General features: G+C 47.7%; 1 protein-coding gene across 2 annotated transcripts; it reads right to left on the bottom strand.

Moving 5' to 3' along the window:
• Positions 1–233: 233 nt before the first annotated feature.
• Positions 234–20,054, bottom strand: LOC111077986. Of its 2 annotated transcripts, none has more exons than XM_041592948.1 (8): positions 19,951–20,054; positions 19,490–19,583; positions 2,567–2,787; positions 2,279–2,499; positions 1,563–1,671; positions 1,374–1,495; positions 1,032–1,306; positions 234–955 (listed from the first exon to the last, which is right to left on the bottom strand). In XM_041592948.1, the coding sequence occupies exons 2-8, from the start codon at positions 19,563–19,565 to the stop codon at positions 708–710; spliced, it is 1,272 nt and encodes a 423-aa protein (XP_041448882.1). In that variant the 5' UTR covers positions 19,566–19,583; positions 19,951–20,054; the 3' UTR covers positions 234–707. The 2 variants fall into 2 exon arrangements, with proteins under 2 accessions (XP_041448882.1, XP_041448883.1); XM_041592949.1 differs by having other exon boundaries at positions 19,748–20,012.
• Between the last annotated feature and the right edge of the window lie 219 nt (positions 20,055–20,273).

Raw genomic sequence — 20,273 nt, 5'->3', positions numbered from 1 at the left:
AATGCTAGAAGTAAGCTAAAATGGCAGCACTTCAGATATCGATGTTCTTTTAATCATCCCTGGTTAATGGTGTGACCGTAATTCGGTGAAATATAGCAATACATATACGGAAAAATACAAAAATACAAAAACCTCTTTGAAACTGTTTTGACTGATGGCTGAATATTAATTAGGGATTGGGATTTCTGCGTGACAGAATACAACCAACCAAACGTGGCCCCCGGAAAGACATTTTTCAATCAGAGTTTCGTTTAATCAATTAATTCATTTAGGTTTAGTCGTTATTTAAATTAGCTTAACAGTTACACTTAGGAGACTAGTAGGTGCTTACGAGTTAGACCGAGTTCAATTTTTCCAAATCTGTATATGTATATATTTATATTTAAAGTGTGTGTGTTTGTGTATTTTTATAAGAATCACTGTTGTCTGTCTGTCTGTCGCAATGTCTGTCGGCTGCCATAAGTCGTTGAAAGTTACTTAAGTTGCCGCATTCATTTAAAGTTAATTACGTTTTGTAAATGGCAGTTACACAAAGTTGTATAGGTGTATATTAGTAGTAGGTAGTACATTAATATTCCTTCTTTCCTTCATTGCCACTGCACGCAATTCCAACCTGATTAACATTCATCGCTCTGCTATTCCGCTCGCCAGCCGCTTGAGAGATTTACAACTCGCCCTGTCCCTGTGTGTGTGTGTGCCAATGCTTTCTACATCAGCCGCCAACTCAGGGCGCAGAGAAGCGTCCAGACACAGGCCAGGGACAGACCGGCCGTACCCGTACCCGAACCCGAACTGAGATGTCCTAGCTCTCGCTCGTCCACCACAAAGGCGGGCACAGCACTGGCAGGCGTCTGCTCCACAGAGCTGCCGACAAAGTTCCCACGACTGTTGCGAGCCAGGCGCTGATTGGCCAGCTTCAACTCCCGCAGTTTCTCCTCCAGCTGCAGGACCTCATCTGTGGGGCAGAACACGGAGTACAGGTGACTATTAGCAAAAGTTCCGGCAGTGGAAAGGCAATTTCAGAAACTCACTCTTGTTGACCCCCTCGATGTCGTTGACCTGCAGGAACATGGCCAGCGAAATCTCGTATACCTTATTCGCCGAGCTAATCTCCCGCTTGCGTCTGCCGAAGCCCACCTGGTTGTTGGAGCACTGCGTGCCGAGACACTTGTCCAGGCACACATTCACCGTGGCTCGAAACTGCACGTACGAGGAGTCGGGAAACTTGAAGGCCTTGAATTTGGCACTCAAAATGTCGCCGTCGATCGTGTTGAAGTTCTCGAACAGATAAGGATCCACAGTGCATCTAGGGGCAATGCAGAAAAGTGTCATGGACGGTGTGTCAGTGGGCTAGGACCGGCCGACAGACTTACCCCTTAAATATCAATGTTTCCGAGGAGGTGTGCGTGTCCGTGACATCCAGATAGTTTACACCCAAGCCATAAACAGGAGCCGAGTCCTCGTCCAAGTTGATTTCCATGGTCAAAGGAGTTCCCTTCGATTGGTTTTTGCATAAAATCAGCTAAACAATTTCAACGTTTTTTGATTTCTGGACAACTTACCGACTTGACTGTCAAATCCCTGGTAAACTTCTGGCCATCCTGGCTGACGCCAATCGAGAGACGCGGCTCCGGAGCGCGTTTGGTCAGCGACGTGGTGATCTCCAGATCCCTGCAAAACAGTTGTATGAAACAGAACTGGTTCAGTTCTCTCGATTGTGGCATTGTGATTCAGGGGGTTCCTTGTCCTGTAATGAGCTGATGTCCGACGCCCAGCCACGGAGGAACGGAAACGGGAACGGACAGACATGGACAGACTCCCCGCCAAAGGTGGTTGTAAATCAACGCCGGGCAATGAAAAACAAACATTGTATTGGATCGGATTGGTTTGGAGGCTGGAGGAGAGGCTGGCTCAGAGACAGAGTCGTGGACACGCCCCGCAATTAAATTGACTGTGGAGGTATTAACGCATGTGAAGCCGCCGGCATCGATTTTGCGGCTAATTACCTCCTGGTAATGGCAAGACAGCACTGGGAGCGATAGGGGAGACGTAGGATAGGTTTGATTTATGGCCCTTTTGGCTTGGAGTTGGACCAATGATAGTCTGGGCCTGGCTTGGAACTGCACTGGGCTGAAATGGTCCATTTAATATGCCATAAACTTTTGCATAGATTGCTCATAAAAATATGCATAGATGCTATTTTTTATGGGCAATTAAATTGCAAGGAGACAGCAGTGGCAGTGGCAGCGGCAGCAGGAGCGGGCGGCCAAAAACTTACTCTGGTTCCTGGAAACCCGCCGGCAGCACATCGCGCTTCACCAGGCCGCGGCCAGAGTTGTTGTTGGAGTTGGTGCTAGAGCTGGTGCTGGTTGTGGTAGTGGTGGCATTCATCATGACATTATAGACGGGACCACTTGTGGTGGTGATGCACTTAACGCTGACGATCTCCTTGCTGCTGGCCGATTCGATGATGATTTTATGATAGTACACTTTCTTGCCCTACAGACACAGACAGGAAGAGAGTTAAGGATCGAAATTATCTATGTTTCCTATGGTCGGGACGCACCGTTAATTGGTTGACCATTCGCGTGACTCCGCACTCGTAAAAGTCGCTGAGCGAAAGCCGAAAGACGGCCAGGGAGCCGTCGATCTGCGGCTGGCAGCGTTCATCCGGATAGCCCTTGAGACCTTCCAGATAGATCTGTGGTGGGCTCTCGTCCTTCTCAGCGGCCGGCAGGCCAATGTCCACCCTCATCTGATCCTCCGAGCAGTGCACCTTGTGGGAGCCTGAAAGCAGCGAAAATGGAAATCAAATTGTTGTTTTTGCCGCATTCTTCGTATATGTACTAAAAAGTGGGCTAGCATGTCGTCAACGGCCAGAACTGGACTAGGCCTGGTCTGGCCAGAGCCACGCCTTCTCCACCGCCATCATCATCATCCAGACGAACGGACGGACATTGACGAGATGGACCCAAGCAGCACTAACACTAAACAATTGCCAAACATAATTGCCATGTGCTGCTATTGGAGCGAGTTTGTGGCTAAAGTCTTTTGTTTTTTTTTTTGCGCCCCTTCTATCGCGCTCTCACTCTCTCTCTCTCTGACTCTCCCGCCCCACGTCGGGTGCTCTTTTTTTATTGAGTTGGCTTAATGGACCCGCAGGGCTGCTTTTCGAGGCTGGTGGAAAGCAAAAACCTGACATTAGGCCCCAGACACACTCACACACTGCTTTGGTTTAGTTTGGTGCGCTTCGGTCGGTCTATCGGTCGGTCGGTCTCTGGCTGTGGCATAATTTTCAGGCCGAGTGTACCAAGCCATGTTCGGTCCCGTCCGGGGCCGGCAATCAAAATCTTATTACCGTCGAACATGTGTAGGATGCCACAAAATTATCGGCTTAAATGCTCTCTCTGCCGACGAGGCCATTAGCCGGGCAAGGATCTGGAGCGGATCAGGGTGCAGTGCAGGAGGGCAGATCACATCAGACTATTACTGCAATTCACTGTAGACGGCAAAACTAATTTAAATAATTGACTATAACTACTTAATCTGCGTACTAATGGCACAACAAATCTAACAATTTCACAATTTCAGTTGCCAGATCGGAATTTCGCAGCTTTCCTCTCTCTCTCTCAGTTTCTTGGTTTCTGTCTCTGATCTATGGACATGCAATAATTCGCTTTTAATTAGCCAACAAAAGAGTGAAATCCGCTGGGAACATTGAGATAGGGCTAACCAATGCGGAAACGCACTGGGCACAGGTAATTAAAAATTGCAATTGCAGTGGCTGCAGGCGCCTCCGGCTCTACCAGAACGGAAGGGGGCCCCGTGGTCTTTGTGTAATCGTAGTAGCAGCCTCAAGGTGGGCGTAATGCAAGCGGCGCCTCGAGAAATTAAAATTCAGAGACCCACAAAGCGGGGAATGACTTCCGCCAAGAACAACAGATGGAGAAGGAAATGCGAGGGCATTAAGAGTGCATTAAGGATGTCGGAGATGAGGCGTCGAAAAGGCTTGATGTACCCTGAAATTAGGGTAGACATGGACGCCACATCCATTCCACTGAGAGGATGAAAGAAGCCACTCGCCAGTAATTGAGGGGAACCTGTCGTTGATTCGATTTAAATGCCCCGCAAAGTAACCGAAAAAGATGCAAACATCTGATGCTCATTTCTGATTTGCTGAACGAAAACCCCTGCCTCAAACCCATATACCCTCGATGTTGGTGTCTACTGGGCATCTGAGATCGAGAGACGCCCACGAAACGATGACCAAGACTGGGATGCCAGTGCCGATGCCGATGCCGGACCAGACCGAATGAAGCTGTTGCCTCCGAATGGTGTCTGTGTCCGTGGGCGGGACAGTGCGCGACCGACTTGGGTGCGAAATAATTGAATTCCGATGCGCGGTGGGCCCTTTTCTAGATGTTCTGCATGTTCTTTTATTGATTGAATTTTTATTGCCCGCCGCTGATTACAATTTATTTGACACCATTTTTATGGGCCAAGCCAAGCGGAGTCAGCTCGTGAGAACCGAGAACCCTAAACCACTTAACCCACATTTAGTCGGGGGGGCAGAGGGGCTCCTGGCGCACTTGGAATCAGATTGAAAGGCGGCTGGCTGGGAGTGGAGTGGAGTGGGCGGCCGGTCGGATCGAAGTCAGATTCGGGCATTAGCATTTAACCTGTGAACATGACAAATCAGCAAAACGTGCCACATGCATGAACATGCCTCTGTCTCTGCCCTACCCCACTCCCCGCAACCATCGAACGATCGTCATGTAAGCAGGCTGAGTTGCGCTGCAATCGTTGCAGCAAGGCATAAATTTCCATTACCAATAAATTTAAAAGAAATTACATTACAACCAAAATGACCCGTAGCGAAATTCCGCGGAAAAGAACCTCAGCTGAGAGCAGTGCAGAGAGGGGGGTTCTTTGAAATATCACGGCAGAGGCAGCACCAATTCGGTGGGCCATCAACCAGCGACAGACTGTGGACAGGGGGAGTCAGCAGCCAGCCATCCATTGCTCCTCCTCAGGCTCCTCCTTCATATCACAATCAGCAGCCACGACAATGTTCCACCACGGCTCTCCTTCAAACAATTTGGCAACAAATGCGCGCGCACAATCAAATGAATGCACAAATCAATAAGACAACAGTTGCTGCAACAATAGCAAGAACAGCAACAACAACAACCGACAATTGCAACGTGCAACACCGTTTACAAGCCACGCCAAGCCGCAACAAGTCAAGCCTAGTGAATGGGCGCAGAGGGAGAGGGAAAGAAACGGGAAGGGAAGCTTCTCCTTGGGCCAAAATAACCAAATCATTGCCATGCAAATGGCATCGTTTTGTTGCCTCAGTCATCGCCAGCTTCCCTCTCATTCCATCTATCTGTGTATCTCTCTCTCTCTGTCTTTTTGTTGCTGGGTGGAAGAAGAGTAGTCGTGAAAGGTGGGAAAGACATCTCCTCCTCCTCCTCCTACCACTCATTCGGTTCGGGAATAGTTGACTCAGCCTCCACCATCCCTCCTACTCCTATACTTTGCTCAGCTGGTCTGCACTGAGAGAAATTTTATCTGCAGGAGCAGATTCTAAGGGCCTCCAGCAGATCACAATATGTATAATAAAAGCTACCAAAAACTATTTAAGGAGCAGAACGCTATTAAATTGCATAGTTTAAATCACAAGTGAATGCTATAGAGCACAATGTTTGCTCTGCTAATCATTCTACATAAGAGTACACACATATGTATGTATGTATTCAAGTTCTTAACGCAAAGCTCCCTCTCTCCCGTCAAAGCTTGCACTCTGCTTGCATATGATCTGAGCTTTCGGCTGCTGCTGCTGCTGCTGTCGTAGTGCGCTTCGACCACGATCCACTAAGAATTGATTATTAAATAAATCCATTTAACAATCTGTTGTGCTGTATTATTTGGGAATCATATGGATGTACTACATATATTCGATACATATAGAGAAATGTTCCCACTGCCATGCAGATGAAAATAAATTCTGAATAGTTTTCATGTAATTTCTCTTGATGTACTAAGCAGTGTGGCAAACAATTGTTTCATGAGCTCTGTGTGTGTGTGTGTGTGTGTGGCAACTTCAAATGCATCTCCATGTTGTGTCTGGGACTGCAAGTGCAACTGCAATTGCAATTGCAATGGCAATTGCCATGGCCATAGCCATGGCCATGGCTAGATTATGCAATTGTCTGACTCAATGTCTCCTGGTCTCTGTCTGTGTGGGATTCCAGTCACGTTTCTGGCTGCTGCTTCTGCTGGTGGCATCGGCATCGGCACCACCAACTAGGTACGAGTAGATCTGGGCGATCAGCAAACTACTCGTATTTTTCGGGATTCTTTGTGGTCCAACAGATGGGAAGTGTTAGGCCCGCAGGCGTCTATCCACTCTGGCCACTAAACGGTAAACGGGGAGACAGATCCTCACTCAAGAGACATGGGGGGGGTGGGGGTGCTACACCAGCAGAGGGGGTTCAATCCATTTGTGACTTTCACATTTATGACAAGAGGCTTCGCGTCGACTGATAGCAAATAACCTCTGTGCGAAGAGAATTCGTTGTGCCTGCGGCTCTCCTCCATCTCTTATCGAATGAAATTGCCTGGCCTGGCCTGGGCTGGTCTGGTCGGGCCATGGCCATGGCCATGGCATGGAATTGCTTGGGCCACTAACTTGACACACACGACGCACGATTATCATCAATCTTGGGGGCTGGGGCACAGGAAATACTGGTAATTTTCTAGACCCCACCGCTCCACTGCTGCACTGCTGCACCACTGGCAGCCAGCCCCATCATCCTTTTCAATGACCAATTACACTTAACGGCCATGCATACAAAATAAATTAGAAAACCTCAACTGCAGATGGGAATGGTACTGCGAACGGGTGAGCAGGAGGAGGAGGAGCTGGAGGGGGGTGGCAGAAGCAGGAGGTGGAGGTCAGCGCCACTCGGAGTCGCAGTGGGTGTTGCCAAGGCCTAATGGATAATGGCTCCACCAATATGCTAAGCAGTGTCAATGTGTCAATGTTGCCGCATAAATCCATCAAAAAAGGAGAGAGAGAGATGCAATGGACAAAGAAAACCCGTTTGGGCCCCCCCCCACCACCCACTCCCGTCGTACCACAAACTGGCTACAAATGTGATAATTGTAAAGCATTTAGTTGCGATATTAGAGATCCATTCCGACTCCCTCTCTCCCTCGGACCCACAGCTCCTGCCCAGGCACCAGGCACCAGGCACCAGGAACCATCCTGAACTGATCTGCACGCCCTGGCTGTTGGCTGGCGGCGGCATCTTCGTGCCACTTCAGTCTTCAGTGTGCACACAGTGGCTGTCAATTGTATATGCTGCCAGCGCAAATTGCCATTTCGTTCTCGCTTCTCCTCCTCCTGCTCCTCCTCCTTCTTCTTCAACTTCTCTCCTCTGGTGCCTCGCATCATTATCGGCAAACAACTTTTTGTTTGTTAATTGTTTCAAATGACGCAATTTCTAGCTGCCATTTATAGAATTCTGATTCCGTCAGCTGATTGCGTCAGCAGTCTTTGGCCAAGAGTCTCAGCCACAGTCTCAGTCCAGTAGCAGCATCCCATCCCATCCCCATCGCCACGGAGCCAATGTGAATGCCCTGCTCCATGGCCATGCCACTTCCACTGCTCCAGTCGGGAGTCGAGAGTCGGAGCCATCAACTCAACACTCGATGCAGTAGCCGGAAATTATGTGCTACGCCTGGCGGCCAATCAATAACACTGCATTAAGGCCAAATACTGAGCCAATAAATTGTGGCATTAACCGATCAACCCCTGCCGCTTCTCTGCACAGACAAACTGAGAACAAACAGTCAAGAAGGATCAGTCTAGCGAAAGATCTCTCTTGGACAGTTCTGCCAAAGAGCTGTCCCTTTAAGCCAAATGGAAATTTTAGATAAATCTCAGATCTCCTCTCAGTCACAGCATTTCAATTAATATCAATAATATTTGGAGATCGATCAGTGGAAACTTGATTCTAGAAAGCGTTATTCCTATTCCTGTTCCCCCCCAGTGGTTGGGGCAATTGCAATGCTTAAATTAGACGCATGATCAATTGGGTGAACCGAGCTGAACCGAACCGAAAAAACCAACTTGGCTTTGCTGGATAGCTGGAGGAGATCTGCCATCACATTTGGCCATATTTAAAACATGAGATGCAAAATGCTGCTCCTCCTCCCTCGTCTGTCCGAGATAGTCTCGTCAGCAGCTGGGGAACGGTAAATCTGCGGCAAGGCAAGGCAAGCCAAGAGTCTACTTTGTCCGGCCACTTGTCCGGCGTGAACATTATGCGCAGCTGGCTAATTAAATTACACAACAGTTTGGACATGAGTGCCGGCCAAAGTGAGAGCAGGAGGGAAACGTCGGCAGACGAACAGTAAACCTGGCCAAAAGAACGGATGCAGCACAACTGTGTGGCATGGCCATGCCTCTCGCCAACTCATGGACGCTACCCATGACTTTGACTTTGACTTTGACTCAGAGCTGTGACTGCGACGGTGACTGCAGACGGTTAAGCTTAATGCTCAAGCGGCGTCAACAGATGTAAATGTAAATGTTGCATGCACAAAAAGCTGTTCCGTGCTGCCACCTCATGTGGCCAGGCCGGCTGGTACATGAGGCATGACTAGGCTGGGACTGCCACCTGACTGCAGCTGTTGCTGCACATCTCTTTTTTATTTTTTTGTTGGTGGGAGGTTGAGCAAAATTTATTAACTGCCAGGGTAGGAGGCAGCCAGCAAAGAGGTGGGGGGGAGGGGTTTTAGTCGATACTTTCACGGTGCTTATAATGTCAAAAGAGTTTCGTCTTGTTCCGAGGGGGCTAACCAGCGGTTGCTGCTCGCCGCATAGAAAGTGTATCAATATAGCCCACCAATAAGCTTTTCTCTGCTTTTCTCCGAGCATCTTGTTACGCGATCTGTGATCGTTCTTTGGGCCTGAATTAATTCGGCCTTGTTACACCGACTCGATGACAAATGCGTGACGTAACTGTAAACCTACTCGTGTTTTGGGGCTCCCGACTCTGGCTCTGGCTTCGACTTCGGCTCTGGTTCCCATTCTTCTGCCTTGACAATTTGTCGCAATTTCTGCGTCACGTCCATTGTTCATTCACTCATTCAGCCTTCATTCAGTCGCTCTCTCTTTCTCTCTCTATCTCTCTAACTGTCTCTCTATCGCTTTCCAGTCACTCGCTCAGTCACTCGCTTATTTACACATTTTTCAGCACGGCGGCGTTTCAGCTTAAATTGTTGGTTTCCGCCTTTTAGCTGCCACGCTGGCTCTCTCTTGGCCCCTCGTGATGCTCGTGGCAGGAAAAAAGCAAAACCACGGCAATAAGTCGAACTTTTGGCAACCGAAGTGTGCAACACCCTTGCAGTTCGAGTGAAGAAGTTCTATTAAAAATATATACATATCTGCACATTCCTAGAATGATGCGACCCTCTGTGTAAGGGTATGGCATTGTGTACGGGTAATGAGCAGAGCAGAAACTGCAGCATTTACCGCTAAGAAGTTTCGAATGAAAGCGAATTGGTGCATTGTTCTGCCCCTATTGAGTCATTTGCCTCTGACGAGAATGCGTTTACAGTAACTACGAGAGGGGTACGTACATACATACATACATATGTACATTGTACATACTATGCACATTGAGGAGCTGTGAGAGAGCTCTGCTTAAGAGGCAAAAGCTCGCTCCCCACATGCCTAACTGTACAGTGTACAGTGTACACCGAAGACAAATTAATAAGAAAATACTTAGGAGAAACTCTACTCGTAATCATACGAATTAATTCAATTGGCAGCACGAGAAAGTGTTGTTCTTGCTGCCTCTCGGCTGTCGACGGTCGGGCTCTTCTTCAACTGTTTTTACCATATTAATCCCATGGAAATTAACGAAGAGCATTCGCTGGAAGAAGTTTTCTCCGCTCGATGTGGCGGCATATAATTGCGTTTTCTTTTTATGTAACGACCAAATGGCCGCAGCCGGCCGGGCTGGTGTTGTGCTGTTACCATGGCCCGATGCCTTTTTACGCTTAATTGGCCATAAAAGTTGCTGTTGTTGTGTTGGCCACAAATGAGAATTTCATTGCCCCGATGCCATGGCTCGAATGCTGCGAGTCTCATTTATCAAATGGCTTCTCTTTGATTCGAATCTGACACATTTCCTTTGGGCCCATGACACACAAAAATTTTCAGCACTGGTCATTAATCAAATGATTATTGGAGAGAGAGAGAGAGAGAGAGAGAGGGTGGGGGCAGAGTCTTGACCAATGACCAAAGAGGTTCGGACACCTTTTGAACCCTTAACCCAATTGCTAATTGTGGCCACAAAGCAGCCCAGTCGCAGTCGTAGTCGCAGTCTCCACTCTCACAATTATCGATAGGGTCAGCCCATAAATCTCTGCCGGGGTTAGGCTAATCAACTGAAGCGCCTCTCGGAACCGCCAAAGGTGTCCCGTCCGTCCATCCGCAGAAGGAACGAAATGGAAATATTTTATAGACATAGACATCCACACATCCATGCCAATGCCGTGCCATGCCCGGTACTTGTGGTAGTACTCGTTACAGCAGCGGTCACACCAATAGTAAATGCTTCCAAAATTATATTTTCAGCAGACAGGGTTTCTGTTCCATTATAATTCTTTCTTTAATATTTCCAGAGAGTTGCCACAGTAAATAATCTCATGGAGCAGTTGGATTTTTGCGATTGAGAACGCTTCTATTATTTTGACCGCAGCTGTGTATCTACTATATTGTGCACAGCGAACGAGAGTATTCGTACTCGTATTCGTATATGGGACATGGCCTGCTGTGAAGCTTTGGCCTGCAACCAACTGACCAAGTGACCGCCAGCCAAAATTACAACAACTGGGAAATTTATTGCATCGAAGCCCTGGCTTTGCAGATGAAAGGAGACACTTGTGGAGGCAGGGACGCAAGGAGGCAAGGAGGGAATGCCTTGCCATATGAAAGCGGTAATATTTTATTTTGCATTGAATTAGCGGGCCAGTCGCCAAGAGCCTTAATGCCCAAAAACGTTACCCGTGGGCGTTGTCTTGGCCACATTTGGGCATTGGGCATTAGCCACAGACAGACAAAACAGAGAGAGAGAGAGAGAGAGAGAGAGAGAGAGAGGTAGCCATGCGAGTGTCGTGTTCTGGCCCACACCTGCAATTGACATTATTATTTTGCAGTGTGTCCGCGGATTGCGTGCACCAAAGGGAAGAGCGGCACATAGAGAGAGACTAGACTGTTGCAGCTTGATTTATAATTGTCCAACTGGGTTTTTGGGTAGGCATTCCATTCTACGCATCTTGATAAGTGCGTAGTTTATGGCCATGGCTCCGACCAGGGACCGGGGGACCAGGGACTCGGACAGGGGGCAGTGGGCAGTGGCAGGGGACGGGTTAACTTGCATCTCGGCACGGTCATCGCTTGTCCGGGCACAAACTTGTTGAAAGGCGGCGGGCCGTGGAGTACGAGTACTCCACTCGTATTTGTGGTCGGTCGTGTATCGCATGCCTGGCCATCTGGCCACGTTAATAACCGTTTTGGACATGCCAAGCGGCATTATTAACAGCATTTTCTTCTCCTTTTATTTATCTATCTCTTCTCTGTAGCTCTTCTCTATTTTTCGTTTGTCTGCGGCGCTTTTAATTGCCGCCACAAAGAGAGACAGAACGAGAGATAGAGAGAGAGAGAAGGAGAAGGAGGAGTCTGGGCGACATTTTAATTGAAATTCTACAGAAATAGCAACACTCTGTTACAAGATAAAGAATAATCTAAGACCAGCATCTGCCGAATGATAGGGAGAGAGAGAGAGAGAGAGAAACAACGTTTAAAACTAAAGAAAGTTTTCCCTAAATTTTAATTTATTTCTGTTGTGAAAACACTTTCTACTCTTAATAGATACCAACACACCAACATGGCTTGAAATTCGGTTGGAAATTGTGTTAAAAATTGCCGCAAAATAGTAAGTAAACGTAATTACAGAAATTACAGAAATTATGTAGAACATTTGGAGCAATTTACATAAGCAAACAAAACTATGACTTGTCAAGTTTCTAGGTTGAAAAATATTACGCTGCAATTGTTCAGTGTGAAACACTAACATTAGGGGGGCACAACCTCCAAGCACAGTGGTCGCATGCTCTGAAAAAGTGGGAACCTTTTTCCATTGTTTTCCCAGAGTTGAGTTTCCAAGTTCTCTCTATGGAGATCGGGGAAAATGCCCAGACTATTATTTAATTGGAAAAAAAGTAATCTTCAACCGTGTTGCGTGGTGTAACCGCAAGAGTGCATTATGCGTCATCATCTACTGTGCTGGCTGCAATCCAATCCAATGCAATCCAAATCCAATTTGCCCTTGAAGAAAAGCGAAACCATTCAAAGAATGGAATGCAGAATCGCTTGCTTCCTGGATTCCCGATCAAACTGATGGGGCAGGGGGTTAAGGGAGGGGAGTGGAAAATTGCTTGATTTGACCGCCGGCTAACTGTCTTCTCCCGTGCTGCTTCCTGGTGGGATGCCTGAGCTTTATTCACTTCTCTTTTTGGATATGCATCTCTGGGCATTTCTTTTCAATTACCAAAGCAGCCACTCCCTCCTCCTGCTCCTCCTCCACCTCCCCTCTGTGCTCTATGTAATTTGGACTTCAAACGCATTCACGTGCTCCCTCTCTCCTCCACCGCTGCGCTGCGGTGCGCTGCTATGCTCTGCTCTCTTTGATAAGCTGCTGCGGGCAGTGCAACATGAGGGAGGAGCACATCAAAAGAGTCGGGACACGAACTGGCTCTCCCTCCTCGTTAGTTATTGCTAACGCTGGCAAATCTCCAACAACCAACTCAAAAATCCAGTTCATTTCGATGTGTGCTGATTCTTGGGGCTCAGATCAGGCTTCGAATTGCAATAAATTAATTAACAGCCATTTTTCGTTGATTTTATCGCCCAGAACTGCTGCTCCTCCACGCCTTGATGCGCTCTGCCAGCCATTAAAAATGGAAACTGGGATAATTAAACGTCAACACTTTTAATCAGAGCAAGCGAAGAGACTGGCAGAATAAACAGCCCGAACACATGACATTCGAGAGTCTCTCTGCTCTCCTCCTCCTCCTTCTGCTGCTGCTGCTCTTCTCTTTCTCTCCTTTTTAATAGCCTTTGTTATTATTGTCATTAAAAGTCAAAGCACACACAACATTAACAGCAACAACACAGCCACGATAAGCTCTCTCCCGCTCTGCTGTCTTCGTTTCGTTTCGTTTTGTTTTTGTTTTTGCAATGTCATTGACTTTGGTGCGTGTGGCGTGTGCAAATTGTGCTGGGAATCCCTCTTAAAGCCACTCATCCCCCAGAGCAGATCCGATCCATTCCCGCACACGCACTTGCTTCTTTGGAAATCTATTTACGTATGTTAATATGCTCTGCATTTAAGGGAAAGAGATAGAAAGAAATACAAAGACGGTCAGTGACTCCCTGAAAATGAACCGAAATTTATTCAACTGCCGCAGATCAAAGCTTTTCATACCCTTTGATTAAATTTTAAATAATTCTTGGCTAAAACTCAATACCTTTGGCCAGAGTATATGGAAATCTTTGAACAAAAGAAACAAGCTTTCTTTCAGCCAAAAGTTTGCACAATACTCGTACTGTGGGGTCCCAGGGGCGATCAATCTTTGGCAGTGCTGGCTGCTATGTTGCCCCTTCAATCGATTCAAACAACAGCAGCAGAAACAGCCACATGCCCCATCTGCTTCGTCGAGTGGGACAACAAATAAATATGATAAATTTGCCACATGCAGTTAGACATGCAATTTATCATGCGCAGTGGTAGAGGAGGTGAGGTAGTAGAACACTCCCCGCCGTTGCGGGTCAGAGCGTCTAATAGATTAAATAAATTTCGCATAAATTATGCAATTGTGGCAGCCATATTTCTTGCTTGCAACCCGCCCAAGGGGCCGGACGGTGGCTTACGCACCTTCTCGGCCTTCTCTCTCTACGCTTTCCTCTACGCCTTATTTATTTCCATGTGGAGTTGATCCTGTTCTGGCACCACTGCAGCTCCGTTAGCTGCTGCTGTCGGCTGCGTTTGAAACGCTCTACGCAGCCGCTTGCATTTCGCATTTTGCATTTTGCATTCGCGTATTTGGTAATTAAAAACCCAACGAGCCGCTTGGGGACTTCGACTCGGACACAGAGTTGGCTCTAACGGTAAGCAGGTTACTCTCCACGAGAGCGCCCACCAGGATTAGCTACAGGTTTTACCACAACACCACCACCACTACAACCGCCCCAGGCGACTCCCTCTTCGGCTGCTGCCGCGCCGCACAATTTACATAATATTTGCTCTAGATTCCATCTTGTCCCCTCGGGCCGCTTTCACACGCATAAACCAAGTCGCGGCGGGGCCAAGATCTCCGCTGCCAAGATCCATCGCCACAGTTCGAGTCGATCGTCTTATCAGGCCTCATAAATATGTTCTCGGCCGTGCCTTTGGGCGCTCGACACTTGACAATTTCTTTAAAGTAAATTTTTCTTCTGCATGAAATGAGAGCGGAAATTAATGGTTGGGGAGAGTTGTGTGGAGTGGTGGATCTTTGGTATGCAAAAAGCATGGAAAGTGGATTGCAGATTGAAGAATCTTGACTAGATTGTAGCTCGATCAAAGAGCTATTACATTCTTTCTCTTTTTAAGTGGCATATTTCACAAGTTTGCGCTATGAAGATTAATGGAATCCCAAATAGATTGAATTCCTTCCCCACAGTGCTCCACGGTACCTCTTCTCTCCATTGAGAATAGTTCACCACTGAAAATGGAACGAAATCATCGATCTATATCTAAATAGTTTCATATTCCCTGAATAAATGTTACATGAAATTCGTCTTCCTATATCTCTCTATGATTTTTGCTATTTCTCTCTCTATTTTGGTGTTGAGAGGTTTGGCAATTGATTTGTGGTTTAAAAAGGAGAAAGAATAGATTGAAACTCAATCAAAACTTCATTTAAATTGCCCCTTACCCCTATCTCTCTCTCTCTCTCTCTCTCTCTCCGTCTGTCTGGTTATCTTTGGGGCATGTTCCTTCTACAGGTATTTATCATAGAGTTCCCATAAAATTATTCAGTTTCGCCTTCTTGGCAGGCATGTCCACATGGAGAACATGCAAATTTCGCAGAAGTTGCAGTTGCAGTTGTTGTGGCTGTTGTTGCCGCTGCGACTGTTGCCACATCTTGGCCTAATACAATTAGTCTTGTGTAATACGCATGCCTTATGCTTGGGTTGGCTTCGAGCCGGAGCCGGAGCGAGAGCCAGTGCCGGTGCCGGAGGAGTGCCGTGCCGTGCCAAACCCGTTAGTGGTCGAGAGTACATATACAGTTAGCCACTGCTTGCTTCCCACCCCTCTTACTCTCTTTCTCCGCTCTGGTCACTCTTCTTACGCAATTCGCGCCACACGCCGCACATGTGTTTTGGAGTCGCCACCGATTGAAATTGCCTTGGGACGGACGCGCGAATTGATTGTACAGTGGCCAAAGGAAAAGTTGAAAGCCGAAAGCCTTTTAGGCCGCCTCACCTCTACTCTCTCTCTCTCTCTCCCTCTCTCTCCGATTTCGAGTAGCAACTTGTTGCCAAAATGGTCAGCGCATAACGGTAAACGCCAATCGATGCAGTGTTGCCCCAAAGCTGCCAAATCCCTCCCCTGTCTGCTCCGCTGTCTGCGTCTGGGCCCAAAGTTGAACTAATTAAAGCCCCAAATCGTAGACAAAGCCAACAAAGACATGACCATATCCATATCCACATATCCAAGCTTAAGCCAAAGCTGAAGCTGAAGCCAGAACAAGTGAAGTTGTCTTTGTCTGGTCGAAAGGGCAATCGGATTATTATTCAATAAAAGATGTGCCGGCAAACAAAAGGATGCCCAGGCACTTGATGACAAATGCCTGGGCGGCCAACAAAGGGCGGCCCAAAGTACGAGTACTTGGGCAGGGCCCCTGCCTCCGGCTGATCTTCAGAGTCGGCTGTCCGCTGCAGGTCCAGAACTTGCCCTTTAAGCAAGCCGCCTCTCTATTCGATTTGCTCGTTTTGTTATCGCGAGCTTTTAATCTGCCCATTGCCGCGCGGAGCCTGGCGAAGAAGAAGGTCTGGGCCAGGCTTCAGACCCCAGCCCCCTTCCCACCTATCCAGGGGCAAGGGCAGCAGGCATTGTTGCAGCCACCAACGACCTTAACCCTTGGTAAACTTGCGGAAATAGCTAAAAAAAAAAAGAGATATCTCTTCGTATTCATTGATATTTTCCGATTTCCATCATATCATTTATGAGAAGTGTTCCTTAATGGGCTAAGAGTTAAGCGACAGAGGATGAATGGCAAAAGAGGAAACAGCATTCAGCAGCAGAAACCACAGACTTAACCCAAGAGTCAAATCAGCGAATGCCTTCAATGTTCAAGGATCAATTTCTGTATTGATTTGTAGACCCAACCGAAGTGCAGGCATCGTTTCATTGCAGGTGTTTAAACTTTAAAGGATCCCATGTGCAGCATGTATCCATTGACATTCCACCAAAAACATTCCCACACATCGATCAAATACTCGTACTCGTATGAGGCCCAAACGTGTTCACCCATCCGCATCATTTCTCTGGGTCAGCCACTCCAACATTGAGTGCCATTAATGGGTTAAGAGTTCAGCGGGAGTGGGTATATAGCGGCAGGGACAGCGGCAGGGTAGGTGGCAGGAGCAACCCAGCATCCATGTAGCAGACACGAGTCTGCACCGAAGAAGCAGCGGCTCGATTTTATTAGCTTAGCAAAAGGCTTTGATTGTTCTTGTTCCTCTCGTTGCTTGTTGCTGTTGTTGTTGTTGCTGCTGGGGCTGTTATGGCCTGTTGCGCTTGTCTAGACGGGCAATTTTTCACACACACAGACACCAAAACACACACAGACATAGCCATTGGGGAGCTGGACTTGCTCTAAAATTGGCATTTTTCGCACACATAAGGCAAAAATGTAAAGCGAAGTCCAAGTCTCTCTTGGCCAAAGCCACAGCCACAGCCGATGCCGAAGCGGTTTATTTGCCTTGTGTGGCATCAGCTTCATCATCATCATCATGGTCATCGTCTTGGTCTTGGCTCTTCCTCTTGGCCGCTGCTGTGGTCATCCCAATGCTCTGTCTCTGAGTCTGAGCCTAAGCCCGCTGGCATAATGTGGCGAAGCTTGGACATGGACATGGACATAGATGTGGTGTCTTGGAGTCTTGGTCTTGGTCTCGGTCTGGTTCTGGGTCTCGAGACTTTGGCAATTTCTTTATTACGAGCATTTCGTTTGTTGTGTTGTCCTTCTTGGCCGCTGGGGCGGAGAGTCTCCCCTGTGGCTAGCTCTCTGTTGCCTGTCACAGATCCGCTGATCATTATTGTTCCATCCACGTTGTCGCGACCCACCCTCGACTGCTCCTCCTTCGATCCCATCCCCCATCCCATCCCATCACAATGCAATGTCAATGTTTTGTCTTAATGCGACAATGCTCGATCTCTGCCTCCTGTCTCGCTCTCTTCATGTTATTTAAATGGAGAGAGGGCGGCTGTGGAAGCGACAACGGCGGATGGGAAGATTTACAGCCTCTGCGATAGACGACAATTTATTATATCTATATGGCCAGTTCTTCAGTCATACATTCGTTCTGGCCATAAATTAAACGATCTTGATGTGGCTGTGGCAGCGGCAGCGGTCTTCAGGAGGAGAACGAGGAGGCTCCACAAGGTCGCGTGTTGGCGCTGCACAGCCGGCAATTAAACGAGTTAATCACAGTTCGATGATTTGTCAGTTTTGTTGCATGAGGGGGGCGGACGTTTGCTTGGTGGGGAAGGTCATCATCCCATCATTGTGTGCACTGGACTGTGGAGGCTGCCGTTGCCGCTGCCCACCAAGGCAGCGATGACATCATCCAGTGTCGTTTCTTCTCAATTTGACAATCCGAGCATCCGATACCGATCTCCACTCCAGTGGCAAAGATTCAGTGGAGAAATACGAAGAGAACTTTACTGGCTTTCATACAAAACTCGAAGAGTTTTCAACGCACAAGCCAGAGACTTTTACTTTTCCTAATGCAACAGACCCCCAGACAAACAAAAGTTTCGCTTTAGTTAGTCAGACACGCCCCCGTTGCCTCCTCCTCCTCCTCGTCATCCGCGCCGATTCAACAGTTGGCAAAGATATAATTTGGCTTTCAGCTCCGTCTGTTGCTGCTGCTGCTGCTGCCGCCTTCTGGTGCCGCTCTTGTCTCGCTTCGGAGGAGAGCAAACGGAGGAGAGTTCTCCCGTAAATTATAGCCTCGTCTTCAGCTTTTTCTATAGATTTCTTACTGTATGGGTGTGTGTGTACTACCAGATATGGAGATGCACACACATATACATATATTATTATATATTGTATCTGTTTTATGTATTTTTAGGCTGCATCTTAATTCCCGAGACCAGTTCGCCTACACGTCGGCGTCCAAGTCGAGTCGAGTCGAGTGTCGCCTGATTCAGCTTTATTTCGCTTTTATTTCTTCATTTTTCTCGCGTAACTTTTTTGCACTTGCCAAAGAGAGGACCGACTGGCGGGAGAGGGCGGGCTGTTAATTCTCCTTTCCTTTTTGATTTGCCTTTTAATAAGGCCCAACCAATACTCGATCGTTTCTACCTTGTGGGGGCTTATAGCTTTATTTTTCATTTATCGCATTTTTTTTCATAATTCTCTCTTCGATATTATCTCGTTGCCTTGGATGTTGTTTTTTTTTGTTTTGAACGTGTCATGTTCCAGGCCCCACCCCAAACCCCCTCCCCGTCACCAGGTGTGTTTGTGTAGGTGTCTTGCTGTTTCTTTTGTTTTTTTTGCCGCACCGCGCCGCGCCTTGATCGTTGGTTCGTTTGTTTAGTTGTAAGACAGCAGGGCTACGGCTACCAGTTCCAGTACCAGGTTCTCAGCTAATGACTAATGTGCCAGGGCATACATATGCCGAGAATTTGCCGTGCATGGCCATCCATCCCAATCCCAGTCCCAAACCATTCCGCTTATAAGGCAGGAAGAGAGCTCAGCTCTGGCTGTCGGTGAGTAAATCATGACAGGGCCACACACACTTGAGCACCAAGTTCGTTGCCTCAGTCTTTCGTCAAAGAAATAACAAGCTTTGCTGTGACGCAGCGATGACCATCGCCCGCAACCGCACCCGCACACTTAACGATCGTTAAATTTGGCCATCAGTTCAAATGGCCACAAAATGTGTACTCCACATGACTGAAAACGAGGTCACCTTAGCGCGGATTCGGTGTGGCCAAAATACACAAATATTTTCCATTTCATTGCGCACAAAATGACATCACGTTGCGATGCTGCTGGCTGGCAGAAAGAGGGGAGCTTGCAAAGCTTTCAGCTTGCACCTTGAGCTTAATTTACGGCGTGTAGCTTAGCTTACCTTTGGCCTGGGCTAATCCACAGCAGAGGGCCGTCAGCCACAGAGTGCGCCACATTTGCATTGAACGAGGCGGCATTTCCCAAAAATTTCGAATCTAATTTGTCGGAAAACGGAAAGACAAACGGCATATTATTTATTATAATCATTCAGAACAAACGGCACTTGCTCCACAACCAGCGGCGGCGGGCCATAACATTTCATTTGTATTCTTCTTTGGCCTTTTTGTCGTTTTCACAAGCACAACACATACTCACACACACACACACACAAACTTGGCGGCGCACAGACGGCAAATTATTATGAAACAAAGCCAGAAGAGAATGCCCAAGAGGCAGCAAAGTGGCGGCCGAATGGAGTCCGTCCAATACTCAACAAATCAAAAACCAAATGACAACGGCAAATAAAAAACGAAACGCGAACACACACAACACAAAACACGACTGGACAGACGGGGGCCTTACATGCTGAGTGGAAGACCACGAGACGGAGGAGTACGGACACGTCTTAGCTGTTTGCTGGTCGCCAGGTAACAAACTCACTTGAAGCCGCTTCAGCCCCGAGCAAGCGTTAGCGATCGCGAGAGAGAGCCCACAAAGAGGGGCAGAGTCAGAGTCACGAAAGAGAGAAATTCGCTGCGCGGTGTCTACAGTGCACTGCATTGCATAAAAGTTAGTCATTTGAACCAGTAGAAAAGTTGAGAGTAGCAGCACACGTGCCACAACGTTATACTACCCTGTATATTTCCTATATTCCATATATCTACCCCACTCCCCAGGAGGCGCCG

The sequence above is a fragment of the Drosophila obscura genome, unplaced genomic scaffold (assembly GCF_018151105.1).
Source record: "Drosophila obscura isolate BZ-5 IFL unplaced genomic scaffold, ASM1815110v1 contig_186, whole genome shotgun sequence".
Classification (NCBI taxonomy): Eukaryota; Metazoa; Arthropoda; class Insecta; order Diptera; family Drosophilidae; genus Drosophila; species Drosophila obscura.
The sequence above is the reverse complement of the archived record's forward strand: the minus strand, read 5'-3'. Positions and strand labels throughout refer to the sequence as shown.

Coding starts and splice junctions, on each gene's coding strand:
- LOC111077986 (XM_041592948.1), bottom strand. CDS start 19,565: ATGCCGCCTCGTTCAATGCAAATGTGGCGCACTCTGTGGCTGACGGCC. Junction 1,672..2,278: donor GCGGGTTTCCAGGAACCAGA/GTAAGTTTTTGG, acceptor ACTGTTTTGCAG/GGATCTGGAGATCACCACGT. Junction 1,307..1,373: donor GAAACATTGATATTTAAGGG/GTAAGTCTGTCG, acceptor CATTGCCCCTAG/ATGCACTGTGGATCCTTATC.